The 24,401-nt window shown below is 43.6% G+C and overlaps 1 protein-coding gene across 1 annotated transcript in view; it reads right to left on the reverse strand.

The window, feature by feature from the left end:
- The window catches only part of nhsl3 (NHS like 3), a 33,194-nt gene extending 11,180 nt beyond the window's left edge, over window positions 1-22,014 (reverse strand). Inside the window, exon 1 of the mRNA XM_070921769.1 lies at window positions 21,783-22,014. Coding sequence (XP_070777870.1) covers window positions 21,783-22,014 — 232 coding nt within the window. The remainder of the gene's footprint in view (window positions 1-21,782) is intronic.
- Window positions 22,015-24,401: the final 2,387 nt, after the last annotated feature.

The following is a 24,401-nucleotide window of genomic DNA, read 5'->3' on the forward strand; positions in this document are numbered from 1 at the left end:
TTTGAAGATGAGGCCTTCAGGAGAGCAGCTTTAGACATGGGAGTCATGCCAGAGGATTAACTCTGCCGGTGGCTTAACCTGTCCATCTCTTCACCTTACACTCCCTCGCTCCTGACATTTGTGTTTACTCTTTAATCAGCACTTCTCATCTCAGTCTTTTGCTTAAAATGTTACGTTCTTACCCCCTTTTTTTAATTCTTTCTTTTTACTTTACACCAAAGCCTGACGTATCCTCTGGATGAAATCACTCAGGCGGGCGGCTAATTCATACTCATTAACTCCTAATCCATATTAATTTGTGCGAGACAGTATACCAATATGGGACACGTGGGAGCTTATGTGCATATGAAAACTGCTTTACTTTGCAGTGATGTGGCCCTTTAAGTTCCAAATCCCTTCCACACCCAGTCCCCTAAATGCAGACCATTACTAAGTTGCCAATTTTGTGGGTCTCTGGCCCAGACTGTGTACCCCCCTGTTGTTAACCAAGACCCCTCATATCAATATTCATTAGAGGGCCTAAAGAGACACCATCTGGTCTTGGGGGATAGGGCAGAGGGGAGAGAGGGGTGTCACATGCCTTTGATTCAGTGCACACAACACACCATTCCACTGCATAAGCAAAATAACACAGTGCATTACAACAGAGCAGAGTAACATATGCTAACTTCATGTTAATGTGGATTTCCCCAAACCTTTACATTTTGACTACAAAAAAGGAATTGTTCAACTCCAGACTGCCAAATACTTCCTTTCAACTTCAATTTGAAATCAAGAACTCTACCTTTTTAAGGGCTATTCAGAAGTTGTTTTACTGTGTTTCTGTGTAACGATCATATCATAAATCAACGGAGCCAGACTGTTGGACTAGTTAGCAGGTCCAGCAGCCTGTTGGAGGACAATCACAGTTCAGGCAGCCAACAAAACAGGCTTGTTAAAATGTCAAAGGCCAAACAACATAAACCTCATTAGTAAGAGCCACATTCAAAATAACGATAATGATTCGACGTGCCATTCTCCTGTTTTGATTTACATCTCATGTTGTGGATCGCAGCCAGGTACTGCCAGAATCTGTTGTGTTACTAAATACAACACATATATCTATCTATGTATCTATGACAGAATCGATAACAGGGAAAAGAACATTTTTTAAAACATGTATACAATAAAATAAATGGTTCACATTTACTGCACTATAAGCTGCCTCACCAGAAGGTTTTGTCCTGCACTTTGGAACAACTTGAAAAAAAGAATCAATTGTAACTGATTTATAAGTCTTTTGGGTAGACCAGATAGGAGAGCAGTACAGTAGTCTAGCCTGCTGGATATAAAGGTGTGCATTGGTCTCTCTGTGTCGCTCCCCTAGAATTTAGTTCTGAGTCAAAGATGAAACTGAGGTCTCTCCTGCTGGCTTGCATGGATATCTAAAATACATCTAAAAAAGAGCATCAATTGGTCGCGTGTCATCAGGAGACGCGGCCACATAAAGATTCCTTTTTGGAAAGCTCCTCCAGAGCCACAGGAGACATTATACAGTTTTTACAGCCTGAGTAGCCCTCCTCATGATGAGTAAACTCAACTTGCTGAGTAACCAGACAAGACTGGCCTATTTAATAAAAGGAAAATATATTATATATATATATATATATGTTTTACCGGAGCAGACACAGACCTCATCTCTCTGAGGAGAGATCACGAAGATAAGCTGCTCTCCATCAACATATGTCATTTCTTGTACACACACATATAACTTCCTGCTCCACTAGAGAGTGCTGTATCAACTCTGACTCTGCAAAAACAGCAGGTCATCTGATGAGGACGTTTACTGTAGACACACAGGGCCAGTTTGTACTGATGCCGGACAGAGAAAAGCAGCTTAATGTAAAATATGACTCCCGGTGGACTGACCAAGCCCAGACGCTGACGCTAACACACACACATACACACACACACACTTATTGGAAAATGTCATCCTGTGGCCACATGGTGAGTATTAGCTCATCTCATGTCCTCAGGTCACTCTTTCACGTTCTGCTCAGGGGAGAAAGGATGTAAACAGAGAATAAAAAGTGATAGCTGTTCTGCCTTTGTCATAACCTCAGCATCAGTATCGGGTGAGCACACAGGCCACTGGGCCATGAGGAGCAACAGGCTTTCCACTTCATGCCCGGCTAGGCTTGAAAACAGCCACTGTGAGTGTGTGTGTGTGTGTATCAGTGGGTGTGTGGTTCAGTGCGTACATGCCGAGTTCATTAGAAAAGAAATAGGGGGACGTGGGGAGGCCGGGTTAGAGATAGGGTACCCATGTTAATGCTAACAAGGAAACATGTCATCCAGTGCAATGGTGTGGCTCATTGAAGTGTTTTCATAGTGTTTGTTGCTCTATGGCACAAAGGGAATGAGCCAATATGTTTTGTTTGGATCAATGCATTGTTTGTTTTGATCTTTTCATGGGATTTGTTGGAAGAAAAATAAAGAATATCATCTTCCTTATACTATAAAGTGGGTTTACACTTTACAGTCTTTACAGTCTTTGTCGCCTGACCACAGTGATTGGCTGCAATGCCTTTCTCTCCCAGTTGCTCTTTCCATCCCTATAGACAGAGGTAATGAAACTGCCAGAGTACAGGAAGAGATTAAAATGTGACCAGCAATAAACCTTGGTCCAACACACACACACACACACACACACACACACACACACACAGGTGTCATTATTCAGCTCGTTGCCGCTCCCCTGATTTGTATTCTATGGCTGCTGTGGTGGACTTGAGTTATGAGCTCCCCTACATTGAAGAGTGTAGTATTAACCAGGGGGAGAGCGAGGCAGCCCAACCTCCGTCCTCCATGCACATATCCAGTGGACTTTTTCATGTTTCATGTATCTTGTTATGATAATATCTGGCACTGCACCGTCTGTTCAGGTGGCCTGCAGAGAGTGAAATATGAACTGTGAGATTAGGCTCATTCCTTACTGTACCTATCTGATGGGAGCAAATAGTCGTAGAGGGAGCATAAAAACAAAACATACAAAATGTAAAACTGCAAAATGCACTGCAGGACCCAGGAGATGGTGGGAAGACGACAGCAGAGAGAAAGGCAGAGATGTGAGGAAGGGCTGAGGACATAGGAGGAGGAGGAGGAGAGAAGGGTACAGGGCAGGGGAAGGACATAAATCACGGAGTACAGTAACTGTCACTACACATGAACCATCTGCATTTCTGATTTCCTCTGGGTGGCTTGCAGAGGTGGTGAGATAAAGAGGGAACAAGAAAGGAGGAGACTGGGTTGAATAGAAATGGTAAGGAGGATGAAGAGGGCAAAGGAAAAAAAAGAGAGTGAAACAAGTGAGCAAAACTGTATCGGAAGGATTTTATGAAATTAGCCAAAATTTCTCCACCATTAATTGGATTATGTGAAAAAAAATCAAACCTCTTTGTCACATAAATAAGTAAGATAGCAGTTCTAAGACAAAGACAAATAGCTTTGATGAAGATTAGGTTTTTACTGTGGGCAGCAAGTACAACCAAGTCATTGCAAGCTTTTAGTTATGGAAAATAAACATTTGCTAAAAATATACATTTCACTCACTGCAGATATATTCTTCTTAACTGAGACTTTGAATACACACGTCTATGTGTGTGTGTGTGTGTGTGTGTGTGTGACTAACATTTAAAATATTGTATTTATTTTTGGTTGGTTGGTGTCAGCTCAGCTACCAGGTTTGGATATATATATAAGAATAAAAATAAGACATCAGACATCTTAGCCTAACACAGGTTTAGAAATAGTTGAGTTGTTATTTAGAACATCACTTCATTCAGCATAAACTGCACTTAATCAACGTGCATGGTACCTTGATGGTTTATATTGTCCTCAGCAGAGATCAACTCTGTATTTACTCCACTTCTTAATCCTGACCTGAAGCAGGTTGTGCACCTGAGCTGAGGTGACTGACTGCACTTCAGGGAACACAAACATGGAGTCAAACTAAGCTGCTGCAGCACCCGCTGTGCTTAAAAATAGTAACTGTCACTCTTTTTGTAATTATCACTCTCTCCCTCCTGTTCTTTCTCTCTCGCTCTCTCGCTGTCTCTTTCTCTCCCTGATAAGGGGATTGTGGGTATTTTTCCTCTTGGAGGATGAGCTGTTTTTTGCTCCTTGTTGTTCTAACTTTAAAGCTTTTTGTGAGCCAAACTGAACTCTCTGTAAACACAGATACTGATATGGATGTTGACTCACTGTTCATGACATTCATCCACAGTCTTAACAAAAAGATAATAAATCTATTTGTTGCCAATTGCCGTGGGAGTGAGCACAGGAGTCCTCTGGATGACCCTGGAAAATTAGAGGGTATGGAGAGACCCAAAGGCCTCCAGACAAAAGCACCCTGAGAGAAGACAGACAGAGTACAAGTGGAGAGCATAATGCAAAAAAAGATCTGTCTGGACTTATTTTGTATGTTTCCAATGAAGAATCACAGAGACACATAACTTGACAGAAAGCAAACTGTGTAGAAGCAAAAACCAGATTAGATATATACATAAAGTCCACAAGAAACACAGCTGGAAGTAGAAAAAAAGGCGCAGGTGCTGCAGGTTATTCGAGGGCATGTCTCCCTAATGGTGAATGGTCTTATTTAGTATGACTGATGAGTTAATGAGAGACCTACAGCTTCCGCACAGACTCATCTCCGAGCAGGACAGGACGGGACAGGCCTGATGCCCTGAAGTCTGACTCCTTTGTCGGACTCAATCAGGTTAACAAGTTATGGTTTTATGTCCTCTCCTGCTCCCAGTCTTTATGCTAAGCTAAACTAACCTTGGTAAGAATATGAATAAACACATTTACTAAAATGTCAAACGATGCCTATAAAGCAGTTTTGGTTAAGTCAGGATTTATACTTGAATCGATTTCTTTTGGAGATTTGAAATACCTCCCCTCACTGGCAGATCATTTAAAGTAGGCAAAGCACAGATTTCAAGACAGAAATGTCTTGTTAATTTGTTTTCCCATTTAGCAGCTGTTCTCTCTCCTTGACCTCCTCTCAATATGCTACAATGGCACAAAATCCCAAATGTCACAGTCTGGTTTGTCTCATTAGCAAATCACAATGTATGTTTGCATTTGACTTTTCCATTTGAACCAAAATGTCATTTCCATCATTTCATGTTCTCGTCCTCCTCTGGAAGTCATAGACATTGTAAAGATGTCCAGACATGGACTGCTCTGTGAGACAATCGTCCCCTCTTCTATACATGGACTCTCCAGTCTGTTATAATGGATCATGTGAGTCAGTTGCTGAAACACGCAGGGAATGGATATAGAAGCTGTTTAACAATGAAAAGTATAAAACTAGGCTTTCAAGATGAAGCGCTCCCTCTGTCACCGTGGAAATGTCGATGCTTTTCATCAATATAAGTGGGGGATGAGAAGAGAGGAGCAGAGTTTAGATGGCAAACACATCTCCTTACATCTCTGAGCTGTGAGGAACAAGTGTGTGACTTTAACTTCATCTGACTGTGTGTCATCTGAATCACACTGAACACATTAGGCTTGAACAGATGCACCCTGTTTTCGACACGCCGCACATGTAACGCACACATAAACGCATAAACGCACAGGCAGTGAAAGTACGAGTTTGTTCATCAGCAAGATAAGTGCTCCAATGTGTGTATGTGAGCGAGAGATATGCAGAGAATGAGGGTTGTGTGTGTGTGTGTGTGTGTGTGTGTGTGCCTCCTGCCCACAGAAAACAACATCTCATTCTGCCAATTGTGAGCCTTCATTAAAGTCCCAGAAAACACACTCCTCCTCGTCACTCTTCCTCAGTGAAATCCCATTATGCACGGCCAGTGAACTAAGCTTCTCTTTCGTAAACAACTCGGCACACATTTTGACCGAATCAGTTTGAAAACACTTGTAAATCTGCGTGAAAAGACGACAGCGTGTTTGAGCAAACCTGCTGCCAAATATTGACGCGCAGAAAGTGTCTGAGGCCGGCGCTGGCTCGGCGTCGTGTGCTTGGCACAGATATACTCAGCTCCCCAATGAAACGAGTCCAACGTCTCCCGACACCAGTAAGATGACATGACTTAATTTGTTGAGGTGAATTATAGCTGGTGTCATCAACGCATTACACTGATTGACATGTATATATTTGTTTTATTACATTTATTGTACAAAAAGCAAAAAGAGGAGAGACGCTTTGTACCAGTTACTTTCCATCTACAGGTAAACATGAAGACTTTGAGACTTCAGACAAAACACAAGAGGCTTTGGAGTTGGTGCCATCTCTCATATAAAAGAAATGATATACAAAAATAATTCTGTGGTTGTATATCACGCTTTTAAAACCTATAAACTCTGTAGGAGTTCTCAAGTTTGTGAGAGACATGGTTCTAATAAAAAATGAGATTGTAAAGCAACAACATTTGTGTACAAATGATCTTAACAGTGAGGTTGCACAACAACTGAGAAAAGAGTACAGCTTCTGTGAACATCTGAGTCAAAGCAGGAAACTGTGTGTGAAACTCAAAGTCCCCACACTGACAATGACGTTGAACATGCACACACACACACACATGTAAAGGTACCCTGTGGAGTTTTCTTGTAAACAAACCAAAGCTGTGTTTACATTCATTCTTTCTCACCAAATATCCTTGAGGTCTAACAAATGTGTTGAATGTGTTTCTTTCCTCATAAAACATTTGCAAAGCCGATTTTTGGAATATTTTAAATCCTGCATTGTTTACAACCACGTTACATCCGTAGCTTGCAGGCTTCTTATTCCCTGCCTCGACGTGTGGATATGCATCCTTGTGCGCATTGCTCACTGCTCCATAATGCTACCAGTGGTTCAAAACTCCACCTTGAAGTTAGAAATACGAATTTTGGCCATGTTTTTGTCTGTAAAAGCAGGGCCAAAATTCGTAGCCTACTTGTAATTTAAATGTGTTTGTGAGCATTTGTGCACGTGTTACCCTTCAGACATGCATGAGTTTTTTTCCTCAGGTTTATGAAGGGAAATATAGAGGTTTTGAAATTATTTCTAAACATAATTTCCAAGGCTCATAATCTTTTTGACTTTTATTTGAGCCCATAGTTCCTCTCTGACCACAGCAAATGTATTTTTACTGTTACTGTTATTTCAGATGTCTGACGAGATAAATATTTCCAGGGTGTTGATGGGGATTTCACTCAAATTCAGCAGTCTGAAAAAGTCCCACTTCTATTGCATCTGAAAGATTCCACTGTTGTAATAAGGGATTCAGGGTCTGTAATGGTCTAAAATGCTGATTCTGAGGCATTTTCATGGAACTGAAGAGCTGATTATGGTCGAAAGTTAAATCAATTTTTTTTAAAAAAGGCTTTAGTCTTGGTTTTCTAACCTAAGACAGAACATGTGTAATTATTGCAGCTTAGCAAATCAGATTTCTTTTCATCAGTGTCAGAGGAAAACTCTAAATGAGCACTTTGAGACGACCAATAGAAGTGATGGATAACTTAATTTCAGTGAGGCCTAATCTCAGGTTTGATATCACTTTCTTCTCCATCAGCGGGGCAGGACATGCTTAGCTAAGGCTGTCACAAGTTTCAAATTACAGATTGCACACAATGAAGTTGGAAAATGAAAGCCTAACGTCAGAAATAAAAGATGATTTTGTTCTAGTTTCAAAGCGATGAACATCAAATCCAAGCCGTGTCCAAAGTTGAAATGATGATGTCTGAATGGCAAGGTCACACATAGGCCTGTGTGTTTGTGCGTATTTGTATTGTTTAATGGTATGGTCTAATACTTTAATTCAATTTAGGTGGCGATACAGGAAGTCACTGGACTGAGCCCCATTACAGAGCCATTCAAACACTGGGTCCTTTTATACTGTAGAGTGAACAGCAACTCTGAAGCTACAGGGGACTCAAGCAGCAACATGGCTTATACATGGTCATAACCAGTGTTATGTCACTTGAAATAGATGTTGCTCAAACACCAATGACAAAGTCCAATGACACAACTTTGATGTAGTCATTGCTTTTCCTGTTCCTGCTGAAGGAAGAGTCGGGGCAAAAAGTCTCCGTGAGTTTGTTACTATACGAGCCCACAAGTCATTTGATCCATTGTTGACTAGTGCAGCTTTGATTAAGCAAAATTTGTAAGGAAAAATGAAAATGAAAAATGAATGCAGTAAGTGGTGTCATGGATTACTGCCTTCAGGTAGCACTTTTTTAAATGAGTAAAACCATGGCTGAAATAACAGGATTTCTTTCCAAGTGGCAGCTTAAGTTAAATTTGGGTCAAGCCATCACGTAGCAACCTTAGGAACACTCCATACACACTTTCTCTTCGCATGCAGGAGACTTGCTAACGGGTTGTGGATCATTTAGAAAGAATTATAGTTACTTTAAAGTTCTCTGGAGATGCCGCATCCACTGGCTAAAAAAACATTCCCATGCTGCATTTAGGACCAGAATATGCAGACTAACCACAATTGCATGCTGCCAAAAAGGTCCTTTCATTTTGAGGAAGACAACAAAAGTTGCTGCTGCTGAAGGGCATGAGAGGGCTGGACAAAGGAGGAAGGTTAACGATCCCCCTTCATCTCCAAAGAGCACTTCGGCGACACGTCGTTGCAACAGGCCAGAACATGATGTTACAGGTGAGAAATAGATGTCGACAACTAAAACAGGCGGCGCCACCATGAAGGTCCTGAGAGCCTAATGTCGCAGGATGGAGGAGAGGAGTGATGAATGACAGGGCTTTTAAACAGACGGAGGGCTTTATACTTAGTCTAAAGCACAGAGAAGTTTGAAAGTTGTAGATGGAGAAGAAAGGGAAACAGAGGAAAGTTAGAGGACAGAGGTTAAAGAATAACGACATCATTCTTCCTATTGTATCGTCTCAGCAGAAAAGAAAGTAAAAGAAGGGTAATGGAGGTTATATATGTATACCGTCGAGATGTACCTGCCTGCATGAAAAGCAGAGGAGAGCAGCGAGAGAAACAGCAACAGAACAGAAAAAATCAGGGCAGTAAGACGAGATGGGGTGAGGCGTAGGAGGGACAGATAGCGGAGACGAAAAGTCATCTCCTCTTTATCCAACTGTGTGTTGCCTAAGCTCTCCGCAGGGAGTCAGTGGCACACAGTAAATGGGATCTTCAAAGGAGGACCAAGAAGAGAGCGTCTTAGCCCCGCTTACAGAAATCAAAAGGCTTAGGCGAGCCTTACCCAACAGGATAATGGAATATGGAATATCACACCCCGCTCAAGACAGTCGTAATGAAAATGGCAGGCAAATCTGCTGGCAGCCTTGTTCTCGCATTATACACAGCCCTATACAATGTGCCCCTCTCTTCTCTACCCATTATATTCTCTAGACTAGAGTCAGCTTCTTTCCGTTCTCCCCCCCTAATTCTGTCATCAGTTTTCACTTTACTTCACCTCTCAATCCTTCATCATCCCTGAAGTCACAATCTTTCCATTTTTCACAGTCAAAGCTGAGCAGTCAGTGTAAATCTGACCGCGTATACATGTAAATATCCCCCCTTTTGGAATGCTGGAAGATAAATAACCAGCCAACAGTCCAAGGTCAGGGAGATAACAGCACAAAGGAGAGGAAGCAGACGGGAGTGTGAAGGAATGAGCTGAAGATAAAAGACAGGAGAAGGTGTGCAGGTTCCTCACATTTCAGTCTTGAGTTTACAGCGACAGTGGATCAGTCTGATGTAAGCCAGCTGAGGCTCTCCCTGCAGAGTGGACAGTTGTGAGAAGGTAATAGGAAACATCTGGAGACCCGTCAGCTGCATCACAAAGCCCCGACAGGGCCCAAGAATGAGACGATGACAGCGCAAACAGTCTCTCTGTGTGTGCGTGTGTGTCCATCTGCGTCACTGACCACCTGTGGGTGCAGCGAAGTGAGTTCATAGTGAGCTAATCTTATCCGCCGCAGCCACTGTCTTAGCGCTCACATCACCAGATGAATAGGCGTCTTTGTGACTTTGGAGCTCAGCTGGCAACATCTCAACCCCGCACGCTACTGCGTCTTCGAACGGTTTGTGTGCAGACAAACGCATGCAGTCACTGGTGACTAACACTTGAACTGAAGAGTTGATAGCGTGACTGTGCCGGGTGAAGGAAAAGTTCTAAAGCATCTGGTTTCATCTTTCATCTAATCACCAGTAAGAACATTTTCCCCATTTAGAGGGAAAGTTATTTACAAAAAAAACGACATAAGACAATTCATAAATAGTTGTATATAATAGTAACTAGAGCTGAAACAATTAGTCCATTCATCTATTAGTCAATTGACAGAAGATTTTTGTCAAACATTCTCTGCTTCTGGCTTCTCAACTGTAACGATTTGCTGCAAAAAGTAAATTGAATATCTCTGTGTTTGTGACTTGTGGTTGGACAAAACGAGCAATTTGAAGACGTCACCCTGGACTTAAAGAAGGGTGATGGCCATTTTCTCATTTTCCGATATTTTTTAGCTCAAATGATTAATTGAGGAAATAATTGGCAGATTAATGGATAATGACAGTAATCGTTTGTTGCCCTAACAGTAACTATTCTATTTCTTTGGGTGTCCCTTCATGATGGAGACACACTACAGACACTATTGACTACAGATCTTTTTCAGGATCACACATCTCACCTCACTGAGCTTACAGTGTTTAAGTAGTTTAAGTACTAAAAGTTCAGAACAATTATAATTATTTGCACACAAATGACATCCCCCTGTAAAATGAGCTTGTCAGCATCTGAGCAAAAGCCAATGGGAAACACGACGTGAAGACACAAACACACACGTGGATGACCTTGACTAAAAATACAGAACAAGCCAGGCATTTTATGTGTGACATCCAGTCGTTTCCCAGTCTGCTAAGTGTTGCGTTCCCCAACATAAACGACCTCTCAGGTGTTGTGAAGGACACAGGCAGGGTTTCTGGTTTGGAACATGGCCAAAACCACAGACATGACACATATTTCAGGAGTGAGGATCTTCATCTCCTGCGTGTTTCATTAGCCTGCTACACCTAGAAGCTGCGTTACTGCAGCACAGACACCATGCACTGTGTGGTGGCTGCATTTACTGTGGCTGTTAGCTATGGTTTACTGGTATATAAATGAAGGCAACAACATGGAGACGACTTTGAAGAGCATTGCATCAGCACATACACCCATGTGCAGTGACAATTCTGTGTAATACACTGCCCTCTTCTTCCTTTGGGAGCATTGTGCAGCAAAAAGCAGCTCCAATCGCCTCAAAAAAACAGGAATCGAGCCTCATATGAAGAAGCCCTGAGAAGCTGTGTGTTTGTGTGCTGGATGGGTGCCCATGCGTAAGGAAATCGTCTGGAATGTAGGAATGCATTCACACCCCAGTTTCTGAATAAACTCCCCATGAATGAGGCGGGCGAACACAGGAGAACAGAAGACGACAATCCCACATCGACCACCCTGAGAGCAAATGAAATCAAGATGTGTTTGTATACACACACAAGTTCATTATCTAGAACGAGCATAGTCTTTCTTTTTTACACACACACACACACAAACAAATGCCATCGTGATGTTTTGATAAGAGACGTTCCTTAACAGCCCACTCTCGTTTTACTGACAGCCGATGTATACCTCCATACCATTAACACACAGGGTTCAGTAGGTTCCGTCGTTACCATGGAAACCAGTAGCATCAGGGACTAATTCCGACCGTGAAACACAAGAATTAAACTTTCAAGGCAACTATAAGTGAACCTGTTTTGCACAATAAGAGGCAAGAATATGAAATAGTTGCATTTCTCTCATCTGAAAGTCTCACTGCAACAGAAAAAAACACACCCACAAGAAAAATGGAAGTCTGCCAAGAACTGATTAGTCTTGGTCTGATTATTATTGCTGTTTGGTTCCAGCTAATGTCGGTCCTATTTCATGCTGTCTAATGACACAAGCAGATAAATGCATCTGGTCATATTCTAATGCACCAACTCCAACTAATGGCCATATAACCATGACAGGCGTCTCACGAAAGAGGCAGCACAGGTCTGTGGTAGGTCTGCGGTGGACAAGTTGCTCCAGAAACCAGCAGACTGATTAAAGTCAAAATGAAACAGTGTGTAGGCTTACATTTAGCTATCAGAAATGATTTCTTATGGGTGCTGAATGGTGACCCAGGTGACAGTCTTTTCCAAGGTAACGAAGAAAGTGCCAAAGCAACAGTAAAATGATACATCCAAACTGCATGGGTCCAAGTGTCCTTTATTAAAGCAGCAGTAATCTGTGGAAGAAGCTGTGAATACAATACTTCCATATTATTACCATATAAACTTCATAGGTTTCTCCAGCTCCAATTTTCACTCAACTTTTAGTTAAGGAATATCTGGCTCTTTAGCTGCTGAATGCTGCACTTTGTTCACCAGCTAGTCATTTTTTTTTGTCTGTCTGCCATTTGGAGCTCTGTAGAACTGAGGGGAACTGCAGAGTCCAGTGATATTTCTCTGTGGGTTCGTCACAATGAGCGACCCCTTTCATTTTACACAGAGTAACTGGATTCATGGTTACGTAAAAATGTGGATTATTGCAGCTTTAAGGCTAGAGTTGGTATAAGAGACCTTTTGTCCAGAAAAGTTCACTATTTTGTCAAAAATGACCTAAGAGGCAGAAGAGAGACGGGATGGACTTGTGTAAGTGGCAGAGCATTATCTGACAATCAGTCTGTGTCAGTGTGAGCTTGTGTTAAACCTGTTTGTCTGGTGCTTTTTGTTGCTTCAGGGACTGTTAACAGAGACAATGATCAGCGTGAGACTGGCTAAGCACTGTTTTCCACTGCAGGTATAGTGGTCTGGCAATAACAACTCACATAATCATGAAATAAAACCCACTCTGAGTCACAGGATCACGTACACTGTGGTAGTGAGGTACATGGAGGTTTGGGGGGCGGGTGGGGGGGTGGGACTACTCTACTCATCTGTCAGCAGAAGAAACGAATCGATGGAACAAAACCAGAAAAAAACTACCTCTTGCCCACACACAAGCCTCTTCTGCACACTTGTGCAATAAGCAGGAAGCCTTGAAGCTGACTAAGGTGAAGTCAGCATGGAAATATTGTCACCCTGCATCTAAAAAGCTTACCATAGGAACTAATTCACATGACCACACACACACACAGGCATACGCAGCAAACTACATAAGACAGGTCCAAATACCAATTAAAAGCTAGTTTTCCAACTTTCCGTCTTTCAAGAACAAGACTGTCAATTACAGATATCTATGCACCCACTCATCAGCCTGCGTTCCTCTTACCTGCTTTCACTTTATCTTGACGTCCAAACAGCCAGAAGCCTTTAGGCTTGTCCCGGTTGGGGCTCGGGGACGGGGGTGCAGAGAAGTTTTTCTCTGTCTGCACCTTCTTCTTCTTCTGGACGTTGTTCCCCATTGTGGGGCGGTCCTGAAGCCCCTAAAGGGGGTCTATCATCTCGTCGTCCTGTAACATTACATCTGTACTCCTTCACTTGAGACCTTCCCACAGTCCCTCGCTCGCCAGCGTGAAAACACAGCCTGAGTCAAAGTCAATAACCTGTGATCCCCGTGGTCAAATAATTCCTGCTGAATCAGTCCTGCTGACACACTCACACACAGTACGGTGTAGTGTGTGTGAGTGTGTGTGTGTGTGTGCTAAAGACCCACTGACACAATTCCTGTAAAACAAACGCGCTCCAGTTCTGATTCTATCACACACACAGATCCAGCATCCAAAAACACTCAAATCAGTCCTATTCTTCCAGCCCTGTACATCCAGCTGCTGAAGCAACGGCAGCATCCAGCACTGACAAGCTCACTACCGTGTGTGTGTGTGTGTGTGTGTGGCCGTGTGAGTGCGAGTGCCCCTCCCACTCTCTGCCTCTGTGATCGCTGAGTTCCCCAGCCGAGCGCTCACACAGCTGAGCGTTTCCAGCGTTGGAGAGGGGAAGAAAACACAAACACACACACACAAACACACACACACTAATCTCCTTCATATAGATCACAGGACGATTCACATGCCTTCCTCTCGTGGCACTCTGAAGTTGTGTAGTCGCAGTGATCAGTTGTCTTTATTGCAAGCCATCATAAGCCCAGCTGACAGATCCTGTCAACACAGCGTGGTGATGGAGAAAACACAGATTCCTCACACACACACACACACACACACACGCACGCACACACACACACACACACACACACACACGCACGCACGCACGCACACGCGCACACACACAAAGCTGCTGATGGGAACAGAGCAGTATATCAGTGGTGTTTATGCGTCGGAATGAGTACCAAAAAGAGGGAATAAATACTGAGATAAAGGCAAGAGCAGAAACTAAAAACAGCGGAGGGATGCTCAATAATTCAAGTGATCTTCACAGGTGCAGCTCTCCTGTCTGGCACCTTTTGAAATTCCTCACTCACACACACACACACACACACGCACACACACACACACACTCTGCAACATGTATAAAAACCAGAGCAGGCTATATGCCAGTCAACCGGTCAGATCAGATAGATCAAAGCTTGTTTTGAGGTGAAAACATTCCAGCTATGCTTAGTGGAAATACAGATGCTGAGCCAGATGGGTGAGTTACAGAAATAGGGATGACGGGGGGATTCCAGCAAAGAAACATTGCTCATGTTTTACAGAGCACTAACACAGCAACGTGAGACGATATTCAGCAAACATGAAGAAGGAAAATGTAGACAATAAAGAGGGCAACACTGAGCAAAAGTGCTAACAATCCCCAATCTTTACAGTAACTCGTCATCTTCCATCATTCCTTATGTTTCATTTCCCTCTATCTGTAAAAATGAACACATCTGACAGTGTTGAACACAGCGTGAGCACAGGGTTATGTCCCACAATGATGATGTCATGACCTTTGCTGTCACTGAACACCAGTGACACCCCTCCCAGAGCTTGCGGATCGATAGCCGCCATCCAGAATGAGGTCGGAGGGAGACGTATGGAGGCAGAGAAAATGACATGTAGCACTCTGCTCATCTCACTGAGATTCCTCATTGGAGCAAAATGGAGGTAGAGGAAGGGAGTGTGATGATGAGGAGCGAGAAAGTGAAACCACACACTCCTCATCATGGTCACCCTGATCACGTTTCTTACCCCCCCCCCCCCCACCGCTCTGATGTGTAGAGAGCTGCTGGAAGATAAAAAGCCTCCAGTAAAAAGCAGATTTACTGACTGGGGGAGTCGTGAGGAAGGGGAGAGGAGCTCGACTGCTGGGCAAAGAATTTACAATCCCCCGTTCATCTGGAGGAGGAATCGATGTGGTGTCGACGAAGAGCAGAATTCTCACTGGGAATTTCCAAATATGAATATGAATGCTTACAGTATATGTGTGTAGATGTCTCTGCATGAGAGAGAGAGAGGTGAAAGAGTATGATATCACTCAAGCTTCACATTGCCGAGTGTAAAATGATCTGCAATAAAAGGCTTACAGAAGAGATGCCGCCTGTTAATGCAGCCCCACCAGAACCACACCCAGTACATTTGTGCTGGTAGAGTACTCTGAGCTCACTATCTCATCTGTCATACAGCTATGAGAGAGCACTTAGTGTGTGTGTGTGTGTGTGTGTGTGTGTGTGTGTGTGTGTGTGTGTGTGTCTGTGTGTGTTGGATGCTCTGTACCCTGCCGTCACCTACGAGCTGCAATACAACGTGCCAAACATGCCCTAGATACATTTAAATATGAGTCTGATCAAAGTATGTGTCAACGTCAGGAGAGATTTTTCGGATTTGACGGCAGCAGGGAACTCAAAGGAGAGCACATCGAGTCCGTGCGTGTGTGTGTGTGTGTGTGTGTGTGTGTGTGTGCACGTACGCATGCGTACATTAAAGGCCATTTGTGTAGAGGAATGTCGTTGTCAGGGAATAGTCGTCAGAGAAAGTGGTTGTCAGGGTGACCACCTCAAGGGGCCTCAAGACAGGATTAGGGAATCTACCTTTCTAAATGTGCATGTGTGTACCTTTATTGTCGAGTGTTTACCCGATACCAGGGAGGTCTCAGATCAGTGGCCAAAATTATGACATTTGTTGAAAAAAGCTGCAAAATAAAAGACTGGCACTCATTATAGATTGACCTACATGGCATTGATGGCATCTACTCTCCTTAATACAATTCTTTACAGTTTGATTTCCACATCCAATGGCTCTGCCAACATCAGCCCAGCACTCCCATCTTGTGGCAAGACACTGCTATCACAATAAAAACCCTCCGGGCACACAGTGACATTCATGCAAAGTGCTCAAAACCATGTCCAGTCAATAACTTCCAGTCGCAGAGCCGCAGACCTGCACGAGCAACAGTTTCAGACATGGCGCTGCAGTTCCAGTGTCTACAGCAGATGTAGAGGCACCAATGTACGCCATCTACAGGCAAGGGAAGTAATGAGGGGTGCAACCTCAGATTTGTTGTAGCTGCTGTTTACATGAGTGTGCGCTGTATTCATTTGCAAAATGTAAAGAGTTCTGTTCACTGCAGAGTTTCTGCTGAATACTGGGGAAGTACCAGTGTCACTGTGAGTCCTCTGTCCTCCGGGTCAGTCAAAAATACCCAGATATATTAAGACATTTTTAAAAATGATTCATGCACTGTATGTTGATGCCTTAACTATAGACTCCAGACAATTTGTGAAATGCTTGTTGGATGTTGAAACCCCCTCTGATGTCAGATTTGGGCGGGCTGTCACCCCTCCTCCGAGTGCAACCATTTGGACCAGAAACACTTTGGTCAGACAACACGTGGGGCAAACTAGTTCTTTTCTAGCCCAAGCTAGCACAGCTCCTCTGATGGTCATGTGACCAAATACGCTTGAAGAAAGGATAGAAAAATGGAAGTTACAGTGGCATGTGTAGAACTTGACTAAAGCCTACTGGCTTCTAAATATAAATATGTGAGTTTGAGCTTGTGAGGCCACAAGAGGCCAGTCAGGTGATAAATCATAAGCTACTAACATATTCAGATAAAGTGACACGGGTCGGGGTTCCAAGATGTTTCACCCAGCCGTCAGAACATATATGGTCCCAAATATCACTCCACTGAAGACTGACTGAATTCTTAAGTTGCCTTGTCATCGTCTGGTCTGCTCTTCTCTTCACAGAGTCAGACAGCTGTATCAGGTAAACAGTGTTCAACAGGTGTATCTATTACAGCAAGTTACGTAACAGGAGCCACACACACACAGTCTTGAGGGTAAATCAGTTGTATATCCCTGTGTATACAGACTCCCACTCCCTCAGTCACCCACGTTGATGTCTTCCAGCTGCTTCTGCCGCCACATCAAGCACATTGCATGTCCTATTAAACAACCCATTAGCTCTTATTCCATAAACAATATCTCTGGAGAAAAGCTGTGGATGTTGATCACAAGTCATTTTAGTCACCCCTTCCTATGTACATGTAAATGCACATATGTGTTATTTGCATGGGCTTTCACAAAGATTATTCTCCAAAGCTACAGCTACAGTAAAGATGAGAAAACACATCTACTGTGATCAGATCTACCATGTATTTTGCTCTGTTTGTGTGTGTGTGTGTGTGTGTGTGTGTGTGTGTGTGGATGGGCCGTATCATCATGAGGGTGAAATTAAATCTGATTAACACAGACATATGAACAGTGGGGGGCTGTGACCTCAATTCTTCTGATGCTTTCCAATTCTATTCTATGTTATCTCCATCCGCTCTCCATTCTCCCACTCTGCTGCAACACGTCCCTGCGTGCTACTCTACGCTGCGTCCTCACATTAAACATGAGCTGAAAGACGATTGATGCTTCACTCCGACATCACAGTCGGACCCCATTGTTGCCTCGCAGCACTGCTGCCACGGCAACGTGCTCCTCACAATGCCATTGCCTGGGAGACGTTTACCTCACCTGCCTGGCTTTAGGTCTGCGGTGATGGATGAGGGCCGGAGGTATCTGCTTACCCAGGTAAAATTACCTCGCTCATCAAAGTGTGTGTGTGTGTGTGTGTGTGTGTGTGAGCGATGAATGATGTTCGCAGGGAACATTGTGTGGCTGCATTAAACTTTCACACTCCTCCCTCTCTGCCGCATGCCTTTCTTTGCCCTCCGCTCGCTGCCTCCATCCTGCCAAACTGCATTAAAGTAAAGCAGCCCTGAGCTGTGGCCTGTAATAGAGCTAAGACTGTATACAATGTTCTCCATGTAATGAAATGTTTGCTCTTCAATTACTCTGCCAGGTCTGTAATCTGCATTATAGTTTGTGAATCTACACACCCTCACTGTGTTTTGTGATGTGGCAGCCGCGCGCACACACACACACATTCAGATAGAGAAACTCAAGCAAAGACTGGGATCCATTACGACCAAGCTTTGCATTTGTGACACAATAAAAAGCATTCTCATACCGACGCGTACACACACACACACACATGACTTCACACAAGTAGAAAACAATGACTACACACACGGACGCACACGTGGAATCCCAGGGATTGTCCAAAATGACCTCACCGCTCAAATAGCCAGCAGCTGAAGACGAGCTGTGCTGGACAAAGCAGGTAGTTGCGTGGGGCTCTATACGCCCTTGTGTGTGTGTGTGTGTGTGTGTTTGGAGGTGATGTAATGAGTGCTGGCGCTGGGTCGGCGCCGCCCTAAGCCCAGCAATATGCTGCTGACACACAAACACAGAGATACCCTCTGATACGGGGTAGCACTTGGTCACACACCCTCACACACGACTGCAGACGTCCACACACAACTTTAAACACGCTGATTGAACAATAATAAGCAGTGAGGACCAACACACCCACAGCAGCGCTGAATAGAGGGTGTTAAGCAATCTGAGAAGCAAATCAAAAACAGTAATATGCAGTAATGAATAGGAAAAGAGACTGTAAAAATCTGAGAGGAACATAGATCGGTGTGTGTGTGTGTGTGTGTGTGTGTGTGTGTGTGTGTGAGTGTGTGTGTGAGTGTGTGCTGAGAAGTCGCTCTAATTAAAAAAGTATTGAGAGAGTGTTCCCCAAGAGTCCTCTCCAGGCTGAATGGGGCTTTGTGATTTGTTGTAATCTCTCCTCTCCATCGCATAACTCTCAGCCCAATCTGGCATCCAGGCTGCCGCGCACACACACATGCACGCTAACAGACCTTGACACACACACATACACAAACCGCCCTGATGCACGTCTCCCAGGAATTCAGCACATCAAAGAGTGTTTTTTTATTTTTTATAGGAGAGGAATCTCTGTAAAATATAGCCGGCAGTCAGCGCTGGACTGCAGAGCTCTGGATCACGGACGAGCAGATCTGAGGCAGTCACGCAGGGACGACACAGCCGATGTAAACCCACCAACAAAGACATATTATAGGGAGAGCCACATGTCATTGCTACAGGAACAAGAAGGTGCAGTGGAGGATAGAGACAGAATTTCTTTTGGGGGGTGAACTGTGTTTGGTTGTCTTTTGAAACATCATGTCAAATGTCCGCACACTACAACAAATATGCTTCTCTATATATCACTGCTTCCTATATGATAAACACTTCATGGGGTACTCTATAGACAGTAGACATTGAGGACACTTGTGAGTAAGCAGCAGTTAGGGAGTGATTTCAGATGTGGGTTATTTCAATTGATTGAGTTAATTCCACTTGTTTCTAAACTTTTGTTGAAAGAAGAAACAAGTTAAGAAGAAATTCGTTTGATAATGACACTAGTATCAAGACAGGACAGGATAGGTCACTGCAGCTCATGTCAAATGAGCCATGTTTCCACCAAACACTTGTAACCCGTACCTAACTCGTATCTACTGTCCCTAAACCCTAGATCTGTTTTGCGTTTCCACCGCACACAGTACTATATAGTAGTAAATGTAGGCGGGGTGGTTACCGGATGGTAATAGCCGCATCAACCGCAGTAAACAAAGGAGAACACAAGAACACAATGGAGGACATCAAATATTTTGTGTTCTTTCTTCTCGGTATGTGGCTGTTTATAACAACAAGGAGACAAGCCTTGTTTGAGAAAAGGCTGCAGGCCGCAAGGGAAAATACTACCGGGAAATGCTACTTCAGAGCTCAGACGTGCAAGAAGTGACGTGTGTGTGTGTGTGTGTGTGAGACAGTTTTCTTTGTACAGACTTTGCTTGCTTTGTCTCGTCAGATTGGTAAAGTTACCCAGCGGGTTCAGGAGGAATGTACCGCAGCAAGAGGAAAATAATAATAACTATTTACTGGTGGGAAAACAGGCTTCCCTCGCTTTCTCTGTGGGAGACAAAGTACCAAAGAAAACAATCCAAACCCAACAATTTGTTCACACACACACACACACACACACACACACACACATAGGTGAGACAGAAAGCACCAGCTGTTCATGTTGGTGAAATAAGGAACAAATCATCACTCCCCAGGCTGCAGACCTCCTGTGTTGACAGCAGGTTCACTTTGACCAGTCAACGACTCAGGGTCACCTTCACCTTCCACTTTCTGCTTTTGTAAAGAAAACCTTTGTTTTAAATACTAAAACTTTCAACCATCAGTCAACAGACAAACTAAAACAACACATTGAACCAAGCACCAACCTCTGGGTCTGAAAAGTGAAGCCAATGCCGAATAAACCTGCATTCTTTCTAATGGCCAACAGGGGGCGACTGCACTGGTTGCAAAAAGAAGTCTGATTGGATAGAAGTCTATGAGAAAATGACCCTACTACTCACTTGCTTTATTACCTCAGCAAACATTTTTATCAGCGATAATCTGTTTCTTGGACATGTTTGACAGTGGTCCTCTTCAGTCTTAAAATCACAAAATCACTGAGACAAAAAATCCCAAAATATGGTTCCCACACATTCTTACCATCAGCCTTTGACCACATCCTCTGCTGGGGAATTATTAGCCCCACTACTAGTTAATCTTTGATTTCAAATGGAGTCACTGTCTGTTACCCATCCAGCATTCATAGTTCTCCATAGACCTTACAAAACCACAATATAAAGCATAATAAGGGACCATGGAAGTCCCTTTTAGGCAGAATGAGCACAAAAACCACAGAAGACCAAAAAAGGGTCTGAAAGACTTTCAATCTGGATTTCCAAGAGTTGTTGGATAACTACTACAGTAACACACACACACACACACACACACACACACACACACACACACTCACAATGACAGAAGAGAAAGGGATGGCTTTAGAGGTGGAACAAAAACAGGAAATGGGAACTGTGGGTAATCTCTGTGCTGCCGACCAAGCAAACGCATCAGTAAACAGAAAGGGGGATTAGACCCCTGTGACAGTCTACGTGTGTGTGTGTGTGTGTGTGTGTGACTTTTGCCAAGTTATAAATGTACAGACTGATGTCCTGACAATAACTAAATCCCTATTACGTTACCATCTTAATCCAAGAGTAAACACATTTCTCAGAAACATCATGACCAAACAAGACAGAATAATTATACAGTAGAGTTGGCACACAAGCAAACCAAAACTCTTACCATCAACTAAACTGACAACAGAACAGATCCTCTATGCGTCTCATATTAGAGACAAAAACTCTTATTGATATCAGGCAGATTTTCTCTAGATGATTCTTTCTGAACTGTGTTGACAGAGAACCAAGTGAGTGAAATTATACAATTTTATTTGTAAAGATTCAGACTTCTCAATTTCTGTGATCTAGGAGCAAAAGCTTCTTCTGTTGTCTCAACATTTATCACTGCATAGAAGCATCAGCTGATCACCTAAAATTAAAACATATCGACCCACTCACCTTTCGCAGGGTCATGGTTCTGAAGCCCCAGTTTGGCATCCGTCACACCAATACCAGTTCGGTTTAGCCCATTGCCAATGTTTTTCTTCTTGCGGCTCCCCTTTAACCAGCTGAGGGCCTGTCCCAGGGAGCTTCCCGGTTTCTTCTGCCCACGCTGAGCCCTCGCCTCCCGGGCTAAGATCTCTGTGATCTCCCTGGGCACCAAGTCGCCTGTAGACCTCCTCCGGGACATCCTGGAGGTTGGTCCTAGGAGCTTAGGCCCGGTACTTCCACCCGGATCAATGTGTCTTCTGTTTGGAACAAGTTACACGATCTGAAACCTCTCTGGTCTCCACAGGTTTGATGAACCCCTCTGTCCCTCTTAGGCCTCGCTCAGTGTCTTTTCCTGTCTGTCACCACCTGGGACAACAGTGAGATCAGCAGGATGAGAGAGAGAGAGAGAGAGAGAGAGAGAGAGAGAGAGAGATGGAAAGACAGAAAACTAGGGTAAAAATGGAAGCTAGAGGGAGTGACATGAAAAAGCAAGAACAAGAAAAAGAGCAGATTCATCAGAATAGGGAGATTAACTGGAGTAAGTCAAACTCACACAGGAGTATTACAAAATAAAAGGGATTAGGAAATCTGAACTCTGAAAATAAAAGCAGAAGATAAAACGAGTAAATATAAGAGCCTAACCGTTCACAATGTATCAAGAGCATTCACACATTGTCATACTAAAGTTTTCCCTCACTCATCCACCCCCACTTCCCCTTTTTCTATTCTCTCATTTTTGTGTATGTAGAGGAGAAGCCCCAGGGAGGAGAGCTGGACCTCTGCAGCGTCTATGTGTGTGTGTGTGTGTGTGTGTGTGTACGCATGTGTAACATGTGGTTCACATCAACAGAAAACGTGTGTATGGGTGAGTTGGAGAAGAGAAAGACGCTCAATTCAATAAATCTAGCAGTGGAAAAAAAATACTTCAAATGCATACTTTTTACTACATGAAGACACAGTTAAAGAACGCAGATGAATGCGCGCACTTTGTCTACGTGTTGTCAAATGAGCAAACAATGCAACATATTTGCTGTAAAATGGTCAGACAGGATATAACTGTGTACAACTTACTCAGCGAGCGTGCTGTCCTCTCCTCCGCTCCCCTCTTTTCTCTCAGCCTGAGAACAGCATTGCAGAGCGTGTGTGTGTGTGTGTGTGTGTGTGTGTGTGTGTGTGTGTGTGTGTGTGTGTGTGTTTAGCAGAGTGAATGAAGCTCCATGCTCTGCTCTGAGTCCCTCCCTCTGTATGGGAGCCAGCCTCTCCTCCCACCTCTCACAGTGCTGTTAGGAGTTAGCCACACCATTCCAGTGCTGGTTGCTTGTCCTCATGTTCCAGACAGCTGGTATTGAGCATTTTAGCTTCAGTATTGAGTCCTTCGCTTGAGGTCATGACTAAGTTACTTGTTCCGCTGTTGGCTTTCCTTTTGTCTTTCCTCCTAGCCTCCTTTCCGGGGATCAGGTGCAGTCATCCCAGTCTCCCTCAGGAGGGGAACCCCTGGGTCACGAAGCATCATGGCTGCGAGGAAAGAAAAATACACACCTTGGACCAGTGTATCCATATATAGATCACTCTATAAGTCAAAATACAAGACAGAATGTCTGGTGTAACTCTTAGCTGTCACAGAGGGGGCAGGTGGAAAAAAAAAAAAAAAAAGATATTAAAAAGGAAATCTGATGAAAACTAATGAGCAGTCCAGTGTTGGAAGGCGTCCTGGCAAAGGTGAAGAGGTTCAGCTGTTTTTCTACACATAAGAGGGAGTGGCTCTGTGCAGCCAGGTAGGAACCTGATACCCCGTGTTAAACATAACACAGACACACACACACACACACACAGACAGGTAGGGCAAGTCACAAAGGGCTAGTTACCTTTAATTATTGTCCAGTTGTGCTCAACCTCAACATACATGCTCTGCAACTGAACTCTGAAGTGTCTTGAAGCTGACATCACTGTATGTGAGTTTGGGTGGGTGGGTGGGGAGACACTTGTCAGAAGTGGGTGGAGTGTAATATTGTGTGTGTGTGTGTGTGTGTGTGTGTGTGTGTGTGTGTGTGTGTGTGTGTGTGTGTCGTGGGACTGGCTCATCTGGTTTGAATGTGGAGAGGACCCACTGGGGTAAGGAAGGGGAAGCAGGAGGACAGAAGGTGGAGGAGGTGTAGCAGCCTTGGGGGAACAGACTGAGACACACCTGTGATACACTCTACAATACAACTTGTACATTAGAAACAAGGGGCTTCATTCATTCTTCATTATGGTAAATTCTATGCTAACGGAACAGCACTGTATTTTGTAATAATTTGTATCCAAAGAATGTAGACTGTCAAACCCCCCCTCCCTGCCTCTCCTGTCCCCTTTGCTAAGCAGTAGCCAATAGCTGACACAAAAAACCAACATCACAGAAGTAAACTTGTTAATCAGAGCAGAGATCCGACAGAAATACCCCTGAAGGGAATACATGCACATGCAAAATACAGGTATGATATGTTTTTAAACTCAAAACTCCTTTTTAGTTTTCCCAGCTCCAATAAAAAGCAATAAACACTTCACAAAGCACAAACATAATTGAAATAAAATCTATATAATAGATAA

This window comes from Enoplosus armatus, chromosome 16, assembly GCF_043641665.1.
Source record: "Enoplosus armatus isolate fEnoArm2 chromosome 16, fEnoArm2.hap1, whole genome shotgun sequence".
NCBI lineage: Eukaryota > Metazoa > Chordata > Actinopteri > Centrarchiformes > Enoplosidae > Enoplosus > Enoplosus armatus.